The sequence below is a fragment of the Cynocephalus volans genome, chromosome 10 (assembly GCF_027409185.1).
Source record: "Cynocephalus volans isolate mCynVol1 chromosome 10, mCynVol1.pri, whole genome shotgun sequence".
Lineage (NCBI taxonomy): Eukaryota > Metazoa > Chordata > Mammalia > Dermoptera > Cynocephalidae > Cynocephalus > Cynocephalus volans.
The window spans coordinates 77,717,379-77,730,638 of record NC_084469.1 but is presented as its reverse complement, the minus strand read 5'-3'; the positions used below and the strand labels follow the sequence as shown (position 1 = coordinate 77,730,638).

The window sequence follows — 13,260 nt, the reverse complement described above, 5'->3', positions numbered from 1 at the left end:
TTCCTAGGTTAAGCTAACCTCTCTATTTTTATGTTGTTCAAAACAGGAGATAGCATGTACTAATTGTCTTCTAAATTTTCCATTTGAATTAAAAAAGTCAGTTTGGAAATAACATTACTTTCATTAACATTTAATGAGATTTGAAGGATGTAAGGCTCCATTATATTGACCTTCTATATCAAGTAACAAGAATGGTAAATCATTACATAGATTAAATGAGATAGCTGCTTATTAATCAAAGATACAAGGAGAGCCCCCTGCAATGAAGATGCAAATATAATAATTTAAAAATAAATATTTTCATTGTGCCATACTTAAATGAAAACTAAAATAAAACCTTTAACAAGGTTAATATTTCACACATTTGCTGGTGACTTAGGACTTCATTTTTCAGAGTAATAGATAAAAACAGCATTAGTTTGCTTCTAAGAGGAGAGTACATTCCTCTTCCCTCTCTCGAGATAAATCTTCTTAAAATTCTTTTCAAATAAAAAAAAAAAATTCTTTTCAATTAATTTTGAAAATTCTATATAGTCAAATCTCATTACGTAGGAATAGAAGCTTAAGAAAGATATAGTAAAAACTTCTACTGAATTAATAATTCACTGGTTTTCTTGCTGCTATCAAATGGCTAATTCATTAGAAATATAAGCAACTCTTAATATACCAATTAGATAGCATGGTACCTTGCAGTCAAGGGGGAAAACAAGCAAACAAACAAACCAAAAACAACCAGCCAACAAAAAACCCCAAACAGACCTAGGTAACCACGTGAGCATGTACAAAATTTAGGATACTTGAGCATGAATCATAGGTTTGATCCAAGGAAGGATTTGCTCTGCAGGTAAATGTAAACATCTGTTCTACTACATGGCCAAGTTTCTCAATGCACAATCAACTTCTAAAAACAATTTTGTTGCTGACCTTTACAAAGAATAATACAAAAGCCAAAGGAGTTTGTCTCTTTTCTTGGGGTATCTTCATTAAAATTAATTGACTGAACAGTTCTCTCATTACTAATAATATTTTGATATGGTTTACTTTCCTGATACTTTGCAATTAAGGAATCTAGGAAGCCTAAGAAAATGTTTTTGGAAATACATCTTTTATATTAAGTGAATGAAGGAAAGAAGAAATCAGATTCTTATCCTGAACATACTACTTACTTCCCATGTGATTTCTCAACCCACCTATTACAGAATTATGGAAGGAATCTCAGAAAACATCTTATTTTTTTGATAAGAAAATAAGGAATCATGAAATTTAAACAGTTTGCCTAAGTTCACATAATTTAGTAAGAACTGTGAATACAGGGAGGACTAGACTAGATCTCTGGATACTCAAGATTACTGTTTCAAGCAATAAACACATTTCTAAAAATGCCAGTTGCAAAAAAAAAAGTAACCATCAGCATTTGTAATCTTGCTGGTACAATAGCATGATTATGTGTTTTGATTAAAATGTAATTTCTAAGATTGGTCAGAAAAAATATTAGTGTTCAACTAGCATAGATGGCCTATTTTGCTAAAAATAATGCAACCCTCTTATCTTTATGGTTCATTTTAATGTTAGGCTCTAGGAAAATTTACTTAGCCGTTTTAACTTAGGGTCCTGGTGGCTTGATATAATTTTTTATTTCTCTCTAATTATGCCCTGATGATCACACAGTATTCTTAAAAACTCTTTAAAGTTGATTGATCTAAGAATTTATAGGGTGCCTACTGGATCTGTACTGGTCCAGTAAACTTACACGTCCAACTGGCTGACAGATCAAGCCTGAAGAGAGAAAACCTGCCTACTGTTATAAATGGATGCGCAGACTAAATGATGAAAAGGCATTGTAAGAACTTTTGTTTCACACAATTAAAATCCTGAATAGATATCTAGATACTGAAAGAGATATATAAACATCTTTGTGATTACACTGATCAGAAAGGTAGAGGAATAGTAGGCCATTGAATGGTGTTAATCATATAATTTAAAAAGTGTTACTTTTTTTTCCTTTGAAATATCATGTTTTCCAATTAAATTCAATTGTAGACCTAGGTGGCATTTTTTATTAATACTTTTATATAGCAGGAACATCTATAAATATTGTTTTCACACTGTTTTTGTTTTCTTTTAACTTTATTATTAATTCAACTTTATGTTCTTAATCCTTACACTACAGGTTTGATTTTTGTTAATCTGTTCTGACAAGACTTCCATGAGTTTATGCGAACATTAGAGAATTAAACTTTCCCCTTGTTCCTTCAACTTCCTTCACAGATAAAAAAAGACAAACAAAAAAGTCTATATTATAGATAAATCATACATACCATTGCTATAGTTATAGTAGACCCACTGCCCACTCTTGGGTTTTGGAAGTGATACAGGTGTCTCTTCAGCAGGAAGATTATAGAATCGGCACTCAACAAACAACCGTTGGATAGTGTCATCCATGGATACTTGAGAATCATTAAGGCTTAGAGCTATGATCTCAATCCGAATTTTTTCTGATGGCTGTTTAAAGAGCAAAAACAAAAAAACAACAACAAAGAAAGAAAACATAAAAAAATCCTTTATTCTTTTCCACAATCAATTTTAAATAAAACACAAAGGCCAATGGGTTTCTTTTCTGGAACGCCATGTACACTACTATATGTTACACATGATAGATTATTCATGACAGAGAGAGAGAGAGAATGAGATTCTAATGCCCCAGGGTTTGAAGTTAACAGTGTCATGGCAATAGTCTCCTGATTTACATTTGAGGCTATAACTACTCCACTAGTAGTCTATCAGGAGTGAAGATTATGAGATCTTCATCTCCGATTTCTTTCAGAATGACAAGTATCAGTTGGCCTTGTTTCAAACTATGTAATGAAGTACATGTTTATCACTGCTTTTATTTAACCTACAATACCTGAGAAAGTTTCAATTATTCAGAGATCAAAGCCTGTTGAATACTTATAGCTAGAATGCTAGTATACGTAGCTATATGAATCTATATTAACTAGAGCAGAAACTACAGTTCATTCTCAAATATTCTGCCATAATATATTTCACTCATTAAGTAATACATTTTCAAACAGAAGAAAAAAATTTTGTGTCTAATTTAACACATACATTTTCTTGAAATTTTTTATTTCATTTTTACAGAATTAACAACTAAAATATTTGTTTAATTTTCACTTTAATCCTGTTTAACAGATTTTGGTGTCACAGACATTATCATGAGAGTCACAAATGTTTCCTTGACTGATGATTTCAAATAATTAATAGACTATGATTTAAGAATTAGATCACATCAAGATAATGCCTCAGTTAAATGTTTTTTACTATTTAAAATTTGTTCTTTATTATAAAAATCCCTCTCTACTAAATTCAGAAACATGCTACTGTAAGTTATATTACTTCAAATAATAATTAGAAACACCTGAAAATAAGACCTGTTTATATAACCAGCTTTTAGTAATTCATTGTTAAATGTAAATCAATGTGCGAATTCACCATAGTCATTACTTAGATATTCCAAAGCATATGCTATAATTAATCAAATTGTAAAGCATAAGTATCCTATTGTAAAAATATCCCCATAAAGAACAATTTCCATTGCTGTCAAACCCCCTCAATATTTGATGAAGTAATTTTATTACCCCCTTCTTTTAAAAGACATTTTCTTTTATTATGTATTCTAAGACACTTTAACTAAAAACCCAAATCTGAATATTTCAATAAGGTTAGTTTATTATTCAGTAGATTCATGGAAATTTTACTAGGATGACAGAGAAAATTCCACACCATTCTGTCTCTACTAATACAGGTACAAGGCTGCAGCTGGCAATATTACTAGGATTAGCATAGTATGATGAAATATTTAAAGGAAAATTTTTTCTCAAACCTAATAAATCAAATGACTGCCAAATGTCATTAAAGTGATGGTCTTTGACTTGAATATGCTTTTCATATTCAAATTTGAAAAGAAAGAGATGAAAGCCTGGAAAGGTTACTCGGTTTCAACTAATAACCTCAAGCCCTCTCCATTCACGTGCATAAAAAATGAAGTTGGCTCTATTGTCTAATCTCACTTCAGAAAAGCCCTTCTCTGCTTGCTGAAGACTACATGGTAAAGAAAATATTTTAAATAATATTTTTTCCTTAAAATATACTGTGGTTGTGAAAATATTGCACACATATATATTTTATAATTCTGGTCCAAATGTAGCACAAAGCATAATTAAGTCTTTTACATAAGTTGGAATGTGACAAACTTAGAATTGTTATAACAACAACATCTTAGAAAACATTCATGCTTTTGCACAAAAGAATGAAAGGAAATAGTTATAAAAAGGAAAAAGAGATATACACTTACAGGAATTTAAAATTGTTTATCACAGAACATAATAAAAAATAAACTTTTAAATGGCAGGGGAATAAAATTTATTTAAGTGGTTATTTTATTAATAATATATTAACTATACAATCCCCACATGAAAACCTGCATTATCGTAAGAACCAATTTAGGCTGTCAAATAAGACTGTACACAACTCTTTAAAGTTTAAAATATAAATCTAGATAAAAGTAGATACTTGGATCTGAGCCAAAAAACAAACAAACAAAAATAACAAAAACACCCAAAATGTCAACAACAAAATAAAACTCACTGTATTATCCAAAGTAATAAAAGAACTTTAATGTTGTTTTTATGGTGGCTATCTTCTTTGCAGTCGTTTTTTCTTTTTGGGGGATTACCCCTACCCCCAATACTTCTATCATATGTCCTTTTAAATTCTCTGACCAGTATTACTGGCAGAAGTATCAGTTATCATTTCTTCATGCATTTGATGCTACATGAATCAACTTAAAATAAGTCCAAAAAGGGATACATTTCAAATAGTGTATATTTAGAGAAGCAGGCTCTGAATAAGAATTTTCTAAACGTTATAAATCTTGGCTAACGGTGTGATATTGTTTTTCATACTGTAACCGTTCTGGTTGTGCTCAAGCCCCCATGAATCAAAAGTTAAACTAGATTGTGTATGAAGATTTGAAGGTTCAGAAGCACAACTGCATAGTAGACAACCCCAATTCAACATGTCAGGAATGAACTCATTATCTCTCCTCTGCCCCCATGACACTCATCCTCTGATATTTCCCCTCAGCTGATGACATCAGCTGATGACATCACCGTCCACCTCATCGTCTGCAGCCATTCTTGCCATTTCCATATTTTCACACCCACTATATCCTATAGGTCACCCTCCCTGTTCATTTTTTTCTAAATATCTCAATGATTAATTGAATTACTAAAAGCATATGATATTTCAGACATTGTATCAGCTACTGAGGATATAAAGAAAAACAAGATATGGTTGCATTTCTCATTTTTTTTTAAATCTCTAGCTAAACTTCTTTAGGTTTTCAGGGGGTTAACTAATACGACAGCTTCCTCCTTATTAGAAAGTAGAAATTTGACAGAATAATGGGGGAGAAAATAGAAGGGATTAGTATAAAAGATAACTTGTTGGCAGAACTGGAAGCAGACTGATGAGACTACAAGCTCCGTGACGGGAGCATGAGCACGTCGTTTACTGTACCACTGGAGTGGTATGCAGTTACACACTCAATGGGTGAGTGAATCTACACTCAAGACTGCGAGAAAGGTGAGCCACTCCTACCTCCACTTCCTTACCTGCAGCCCCAACCATTTTCCTTATTATGGCAGAATTCTCTCCCTAAAAACCAGTCAGGCATCACCTTCCTGCCTGCATATCTTTCTATTACCTCACACTAGCCATTCCCTCCACCGCGGTGTGCTGTTTATATTGCTCAGTTTTTGCATGTGCTGTTTGTTCTGTCTGAAATCATCGTCTTTTCCATCAGATGAAATTCCACTCATATGAGGCCCTGAACCACATACGCTGTCCTTTATGAGAACATTATTAATCTCAAAGAGTGAGTTGGTTGTCTCCTCTGGGCCCTCACTGCACTTCTCAGTCACATTGTACTCATGCATGGATTTGTTTACATATCTGCCTCTCTCTACAGACTGAGCTCCTGGAGGGCAGGACCACACCCTATTCATCTTCTGCTATTTAACATTCTCCTTAGCATCTGGCACATAGTATGCTTTTAGTAAAAATGTGATGAACTAGATGAGGCTGAATACCTTCTATATATTCAGAACATCTTTTATATGTTGACAGAACTACATGAAGCTGCAGTTATTAGTGCTTTCTCACTTACAAAATATTATGTGTCTATTATATTTTGAGAAGTGGGTGATTATTAACTGTTGAAAAATATATAGAAATTTTGCTGTTCTAGAATTTAATCAAGAATATCTCAGAGACAGGTAGTATTGTTGAATCTAGATGGTAGGGGTACTATTCAACTTTTCTATATGCTTGAAATTTTTCATAATTAAAAAATAGAAAAAAAAGACTTCGATTAGGAGAATTGAAAAGGGTAATAAATAAATACTGATTCAAATGACAGTGACTGAAGCAAAGCCTTTTCAGATAGATGCATAATGACGTCTGTTCAGAATTACTAGAGCAACATGACAGGTAATATGTCTTCAGGGTATTTAGCATCCTTCAGATACAGCAAGGTGGCTAGGCAGTGTAGGCTTTAGGTATTTCCTGTTTTGTTTACTCTCTATGTCTGTGAACCTTTCTTACTAGGTAAGATGCCTCTTCTCTGTACTCTTTGTCTTGTTCACCAACTGCCCTTACGTGAGATTCCAACATCAGCATGTAAAAAGCGCATTTATAAATTTTGATTGTGGTGAACAGAAGTGATAGAAGTCACTCAAACAAGAACTGCATGCAACTTATTTTTAGTTGCCTGTATAGATGGACACTACACATTATGTGATGGAATGATCTAGAAATGTGATGACAACTGGTATTATTCTCAGAGAAAAAGAAATTATAGCTCTCATGATTTTGGCTCAATTCCACTACTGCTTCCTGACTGATGCTAATTCACATTTTAGGTCATATTTTTCTGTAGTGTTTACTTAGGCTTATTATTGGCAAATTTAAAATTTTCATGTTTTACTTCAGAGGATCGTGCTGAATTCTTCCTCTGGTTTCAGCCATCACAGCAGGCACACTGGAGTTGGACTGCTAGGCTTCTAAAAACTAATTCAACCTGACAACCCTTAAATACAGTACTTCATAACTGAGAATGGCCTATGATAGAGGTTTTACAACTTGTTTCAGTCAGTTCAATTAAATCTAAGTATGGCGAGATTACAGGTGAGTTTAATTTCAGTCTAAGTTTCTACAGTGAATAGGCATTTCTTTAATTTTTTATTATAAAACATTTCAAACATGAGAAAAGCACAGAAAATAATTTGCCATATTCAGGTACTCACTATTTTAAACAGATGTTATCATTTTGCTGTATCTAATTCAAACCTTTTTGTTGTTGTTGAAGAAATAAAATATTTCAGACACAGGCAAAGCCCCATATTGCCAAATCCTCTCCCCTCCTTCCCTAGAGGTAACCACTATCCTGAAGTTGGTTATATCATTCCCGAACACGCTTTTATATTTTCTACCATATATGTATATATCCATAAATAACATATAGTATTGTTTTCCATTTTAAGATTTTAGATTAGTGGTATCATACTCTATTAATCATTCCGCAATATCTGGTTTTTCATTCAATAGTATGTTTTTGAGATTTATTCATATTTATAATTTAAAACTAATTCATTCATATTACCTGCTGTATAGAATCACATTTATATTACATAATCCATTGTTCATTTATTTATTTAATACTGATGAACTATTAAGTTATCACTTTTTGTTATTACAAACAATCTTACATTGAATATCGTTTTATGTTTTCTTGTATACATGCATGATTCCCTTAGGAGCAGAATTCTGGGTAATAGGTACAAGAAATCCAGCTTCAAAGAATTATCTAATTAATCTCCCAAATGGCTATACCAATCTACATGGTTATTATTTTTATCACCATAAAAACATTTTATATATGTATATGTGTATATAAATAAATACAAATAAAGACCACCTATAGGAACCACAGTATGAAGAACTTGGTAGTTTGGAACAACGTGATAGAGATAAAAAAAAAAAAAAAAAGAAATAGAAGGCTATGATCTATGTCTATGCCCTCGAACAGTCCAAATTTTAATTGGGGTGAGCTCTAATACAAGCTCTAAATAGTTGGTTCAAACTGATCACTGGTATTGACAGAGCCATATGTAATAAGTAGGTTAGGAATGCATATTAATTAATAGTGATAGGTTAGGAATGCATATTAATTAATAGTGATTCTTACAACTTCCTTTCTGCAGGCTGGTCAGACTCAAAAAGTTCCCTTGACTTCATACTAGGCTCCAAAACTTCCTCTTACTGGAATCATATCCACTCTTATATAAAAAGTTTTGATTGAAAAATTTTTAGTTTTTAAAAAACAATAGCTAGCAAGGTGATAATTGCAGAAACAAAATGTCAACGTAATAATGTTTTTAAAAAACAAAACAAAACAAACCCAGTTTTCATCAGTGGTAGTAACCCATTTTTTCTAACGTTCTGTTAAAGTGCACTATGCTGAACAAATGAATGTTGAAAACTTCAGTGTCTGGGATCAAAATGGAGCTAGGGTTAAGAGTGCTTTTTTTTAGACCATTGTCATAGTGTCCCTTACACACCATGTAAATTACTGTGTCTATAATGGTCAGCAAATTAAGACACTTGTTACCACATGTTCTAAAGCGATGGTTTGGAGTATTTTTTCCTGTCCTTAATACACCTGAGGGATATGACACATTTCCATCATTAACTGTGGTTTACTACGGCAGATGTGAAGGAAGAAGAATTTCAAAAATCACCCTCAATTTCAGGTGATTTTGATATGCTATTCCACTTTCCCCATCATTGAGAACAGATGTTGTAGTATAGTGGTGCTTGATTTTGGCTGCACATTAAAATCACCAGGGGAGCTATGAACAAAATTCTGATTTAACTGATCTGGGTGGAACCCAGGCCCTGGCATTTAAAAATGCTCCCTAGATGATTCTAATGTGCAGCCAAGGGTGAGAAGTACTGCTTTTCCTAAAGCTGTGTTTCTCACACTTTAGCAGACCCCAGAATTATCTGATAAAACATAGATTGCTGGGTCCCACCTGCTGAGATTCTCATTCATTAGGACTGGGGTGGGGCCCCCCCAGTTTGCAGTTCTCAAATTCTCAGATGCTGCTGATGCTGCTGGTTTGGGAATCACACTTTGAGAAATACTGCTCTACACCTAAACATTCATTCTATATCCACTGACCCTTTGAAGATATTTATAGAAAACCTTCCACAACATTCACATTAAATCATTCTTTAGTTATTATTTAATATTTTAGTACAGACTTGACTATCAAATTATTTCCTTTTTAGAAACAATCTATGCTTTAGAAATAACCCAACAATATATATTATAAAAGGTAAAATATAAAAATTCCATGTTTCATCCTATCCCCTAACTTGGGGGTTGGCAATTTTTTTCTGTAAAGGGCTAGACAGCAAATATTTTTGGCATTCAAGGCTATATAGTCCCTGTTGCCAGTATTTAACTTTGCCCTTGTAGAGTGAAAGTAGCCTTAGTCAATATGCAAATGAATGGGTGTGACTGCCTTCCAATAAAACTTTACAAAAACAGGTAGAAGGCTGAATTAGACACATGGGCCATTGTTTGCTGACTCCTGCCTCAGAGAGTCAGGCACTACTAGTACTGTTTTGTGTATATCCTTCCAGACATTTTCTTTGCTTACATAAACCTAAATGTTATGTCTGTATGCTCAAAAAAAAAAAAGAGTATATATGAATATATCTTTGTTTCTTTTTAAAGTGAATTATCAGTGAGGCATAATTTCTTATCCATTAGTTTGGCAAAGAGTGTGATGGGAGGAAATACATTGTTTTTGAAATTTTTCAAATGTTGAAAAATTTTCACAATTGAAAATTTTCACACATTGCTATCTATAAAATATTCATTTTAACCAGAAATATTTGTATTAGCAAAAACTGAGAGAAACCTCAGGGTCCCTCAAAACAGGCTTATTTAAGTAAATAAGGTACAACCATATAACAGAATATTATGAATGTAATATTCATAATATTAAAATATTATTATAATGTTAAAAGAAATAGTATACACTACTACAGAAAGATGTTCATAGTATATGAGTAAGAGATGAGTTGCAAAACATAAAAAAATAGTTTTAGAAGCAATTACTATCAGGAGAGTAATTCAACATTTTTGGTTTTACATAAAATATATTAAAAAACCTCTCTATCTAGCTTAGACTTCAACGTGTAAAACATAAGGAGGGACTTATTTTACCCATTGATAGGATATCATATTTGATTCTATAGTGATTTAATAATTTTTCATACATGAATTCTTAAACTAGTGGGATTGCTTTTTGCATTTTGCCTTTCAAAGTTTTTAAAACATGTTTTGCTGAAAATCATTATTGCAATCACCTGGGAATGCCAGTGCATTCAGAAAACCTGGTTTCCAGGTGGAATTATAGATTCAGTCCAATTGAATATGGCAGCTTTTACAAGCTGCTAAAACAGAGAAAGAGAATGATGTAAATATGTGCTGCACAGAAGAGTCCATTGCTCTTTCAGACTGGGATTTCCCATTCTCACCTATGGGCACATTTTAAGAAATCTGTGAGTTGATGGCAATACATTTTATTGTGAAAAATAAAAGCTGCATTATTTAAATGATGCAATTAGAAATAATGTGAAAAAAGGATTAATTCTTTTAATGCCACGATAGATGCAAATTCTGTTTTGATGTCTATTTTGAGGACCTGAAACGAGGCTTTTAATCAATGTATTATACATCAAATTGATACTGTTAACTTCTGATTATTCAAATTAATAAAATATTCATAGAGAAATGTCCAAACTTTTACATTTCTCAGACTTCCATCACCCCTCCCCCCATTAATTATCATGCCTCGAAGCTTTTTAATAAAAGCAGCAGTCATCAGGCTGACGGGATCTGACAGGCCAGCAAGGCCCAATTACACTTGCGCTCTGTGGCACTTTGATGTCCGCGAAACGAAGAGAGATAGGGGCAAATTGGGTAGCACATTATGTTAATGACTTGATTTAATCCAGCCACTAAACTTTATGTAGCCTGTTAAAAAAGATGCTAACACTAATTACGGCACTTTGGAAAGAAAAGGAGGGGACAAGCATTTCATACTGACAAAGTGAAACTCATAAATGTTGTAAATGAAGTGAAACAAAATGAAGTAATCTATGATTAATTATACATCACAGACACGAAGAAAAGAGAAAGAACCAAGTACCATGTTGAAGTCCTGGGAAATCTGTTAGATTCCTTTTAAGGATCAACATATCTAAGAAATAATTATGAGATGTCAGAATCTGGAACATGAAAAATTAAAAAAGGAACAGAATGATCTTAAATTGCTTACACAGTATATTAGATAATTCAAATTCACAGTGTAATTGGCATAAATAATATTTATCTAGGACACTACTTCTAATCCTAATTTTATGACATTATAGGATAGAGGCAATTTTTAAAAAGTCTGTAAAGTGGGGATCACTATAGAGTAGGATTATCTAATTACTTTTTAATTAGTCTGTGCCTCCAGTTTATTCTTTACCTTATTGACAGCACGATCTTTTCAAATACAATCAAAGAATGCAAATTACCTAAGAACAGGATCCTTATTTCTCATATTCACTGCTGTAATCACAATCCCTAGAACAAGGCTTGGAATACAGCAAGTGCTCACTAAATATCTGTTAATGAATGAGTAATCTTCTCTCATTCCTTAAAAATCCTCAGAGGCCTCAGTGCTTTGGACTGTGCCTAACTTTTCAGCCTATTCTCCTGGGGCTCCCCATGTGCACCATACCAGGCTTTGGCCCATCCAAAAACCACTCTGAATCCTGGAACAAGCGAGGTTCCATGTTCTCTTAAGTTCTCATGCTTTTTGTTCCTTTGGCCTATAATGATCCTTCCCCCCTTTTCACTAACTCCTAATCTTCTTCAACACCTGGCTCAAACTTTACTGACTCTAGGAAGTCAGCCTTGATGAAAGTCCCTCATGCTGACTTTACCCCTCCTGAATGCTCCCACAGCACCCTGTGCATTCCATTCTCCTAGTGCTGGCCACCCTGCATTATAATTGTGTTTTTCCCAAAGACTGAAAATTCCTTGAGGGAAAAGATTGCTTCTTTTATGTCTGCCTGACATGCAGTAGATGCTAATGAATGAAGAATTGTCGTGAGGAGATATTACATAGGATGTGCTTAGCACGAAAGAGGCATTCAGTAATACCTTCCTTCCTACAAAAGCTATCTATCAGTATCCTGAGATTTCTACCCAAAGTAGTTCTTAAAGACTATACAAAAGAGGAAACTAAGGAGCCACAAACATTTTTAAGTTTAAAAAAGGATTTATGACACAACACATCAACCAAAGTTTAACACCATCAATAATCAGACAAAACGACATCACTTTGTTATGTGATGCACTGAAAAGGACACAGCATTGCTTCTGTAGCATTCTCACCAAAAGGCATAACTGGAATCTGATCTCAAAGATATACCAGAGAAATCTAAATTGAAGGATATTCTACAATATAAACGGCCTGCATTCTTAAAAAATGTCAAGTGTTATGATAGACCAAAACAAAGGCTGAGAAACCATTACAGATTAATGAAGGCTAAAGAGACATGAAAACTAAATGCAATGTGTGATCTGGATTGGATCTTGGACCAGGTTAATAAAATGCTATAAATGATACTACTGGGAAAATGGGCAAAATTTTAATGTGAACCATAGACAAAGTAATAACAATGTATTATTGTGCTGAAGTATTTAGGAGTAAAGGGGCATGACTTCTGCAACTCTCAAACGGTTCATAACAATTATGTATGCAAGAATGTGTGTCTATAAATACATAAGTATGCACATATAGTCATATATAAGAGACAGACTAGAAATGATAAGACAAATGTGGCAAAATGTTAACAATTTGTGAATCTGGGTACAAGATATACAGCAGTTCTTTGTATCACTTTTGCAATCTTTAAAGAAAAAAGGTTCCATTCATGTTGAATGATTTGCTAAAGTAGCACACAGAAAAACTGATACAATCTATAGAAAATGCTATATTTCACTTAGTCCATTGTGCTGCTATAACAAAATACCACAGACTAGGTAATTCATGAATAATAGAAATT

At 33.2% G+C, this 13,260-nt stretch overlaps 1 protein-coding gene across 1 annotated transcript in view; it reads right to left on the bottom strand.

The window, feature by feature from the left end:
• The window catches only part of RPGRIP1L (RPGRIP1 like), a 95,106-nt gene that overhangs the window by 18,500 nt on the left and 63,346 nt on the right, over nucleotides 1-13,260 (bottom strand). The window contains exon 23 of the mRNA XM_063112002.1: nucleotides 2,319-2,502. Coding sequence (XP_062968072.1) covers nucleotides 2,319-2,502 — 184 coding nt within the window. The remainder of the gene's footprint in view (nucleotides 1-2,318; nucleotides 2,503-13,260) is intronic.